Raw genomic sequence first — 1,730 nt, forward strand, 5'->3', positions numbered from 1 at the left:
GGTGGGTTTGTGGAAGATCTTGCTCCTTTTGAGGATGAAGATCCGAAAACAGGGGTAGATGCGGACGACACTTGGGGTGCTTGTTGTCCTAACGAGCTTGCTTTGCTCCTCGTAACTGGTCCGAAGCTTCCAAAGGTAACTTCGAGTATGTTTTCCACATTAGCATAAAACCTGGAATTAGCAGTCTTGGTGGAAGTTGAACTGGAGTTGATTTTCTTTAAAGCCATTTCGATGTTTTCGAACTTTGATGATTTAAAAACTTGAGATGAGAGATAGAGATTGTCCCACCATTCGGAGAACTAAATTGTCTACGAACAGCACTGTATCTAGTTGCAATACACACAGCCCGAGACAAAGCACTGGAAGCATCTGCTACAATTGTTTTACGAACATATACCATGGTCCCATAAAGGAGTTGTCGGGGAACATCAGATTGGATATATTTTCCTCCCCTTGTAACTTGCGAAACCCTCATCAGCATTTGATCTCTTGGAATGGGCACATGATCAAATCTTAATACCCCACTATCCATAGTATTGTATGCCCCGTTTCCAAATTTCATTCCAATGTCTCCAACAGTAACACCTGGAAGAGGTTTGTGGTCCTCCAAGCTTCGTAGTTGAACAATAAAACCATTAATCCCATAGTCATTACCATTTGTTATAAGACGAGCATACAGAACAGCATGGGTAGAGACTTTACCCAATCCACCAGGCCACCACTTGCTTGATGTCAATGTAGGACTATGAATGACAAATTCATCTGTTTGAGGATCAAATGTGGCAGTGCTCTCAAGGCCTTGCACATTGGACCCATGTCCAAGTTCAGTTTGAGCGTAGCACCCAATTATTTGCATCTTATAGGCCAACGGTAACCACTTTTTCTGCTGTTCATCTGTGCCCTGTCCTTTTATGGCCGGTATGTTCTTTTAGGTTGACTTCTAATCAAGCGATTGTTCTTTCGAGTACAACTGGGCGTGTCAATTTGTTTGCAACTAATTTTCAACATATAAAAAATAAATTGCAATTACAAAATAAGAGAAAAATATTTTTACTAATCAATTGTGAGTACAATTCTGTTTCTCCCTTGATTCTTCTCTTCTGATTATCTCCGTGATTCGAGGGCTGAAGCAGCGTATTTCTCGAATGTAGGATGATGCAGACTTCTTGGGGATGTATTTGATCTCCAGCTTCTTGAACTATTTGATTGTCAAGAAGTATCCGGCCATAATTTGATCTCTTTGTGAATATCCCAAGAGTTTATGGGATTTTGAGATATCATGTTTGATCTCTTTGTGCATATTCCGAGAGTTTATGGAATTGTTGAGATCCTCTTTGAAGGACTTAAATAGCCTTATGTATAGGTCTGAATTAGGGTTTGGATGGAGTAGCCACCAAGTAACCCTAATAGACTCCTAATATTTCAAGAGTCGTTTTGAATTTAGGATTTATCTTAAAGTGTTAAAATTTCAGTGTCTACATTATCATTATGTGATAAATATGTGCATGCAAAATATAAATCTTAAATATATTGATTTGATATAAACATTAAGTACGAATAAAATTTTACGAATAATTCCGGAGAAAAAAGCTTTGAAGAAACTACGTCATAATTTTTAAAACCCAAAGCAACTCAAATAACAATACTTCCTCTGGACACCGGTCCACAATAAGTGATTTTTTTTGGTTGTTTTTACACCGATTAAGAATTCTACCTTTTAATTAATTAGC

General features: G+C 37.9%; 1 protein-coding gene across 1 annotated transcript; it reads right to left on the reverse strand.

Moving 5' to 3' along the window:
• Window positions 1-217: 217 nt before the first annotated feature.
• On the reverse strand, window positions 218-916 carry LOC109216617 (peroxisomal acyl-coenzyme A oxidase 1-like). The gene has a single exon (XM_019380789.1). The coding sequence runs from the start codon at window positions 854-856 to the stop codon at window positions 218-220; it is 639 nt and encodes a 212-aa protein (XP_019236334.1). The 5' UTR covers window positions 857-916.
• Between the last annotated feature and the right edge of the window lie 814 nt (window positions 917-1,730).

The sequence above is a fragment of the Nicotiana attenuata genome, unplaced genomic scaffold, assembly GCF_001879085.1.
Source record: "Nicotiana attenuata strain UT unplaced genomic scaffold, NIATTr2, whole genome shotgun sequence".
Lineage (NCBI taxonomy): Eukaryota > Viridiplantae > Streptophyta > Magnoliopsida > Solanales > Solanaceae > Nicotiana > Nicotiana attenuata.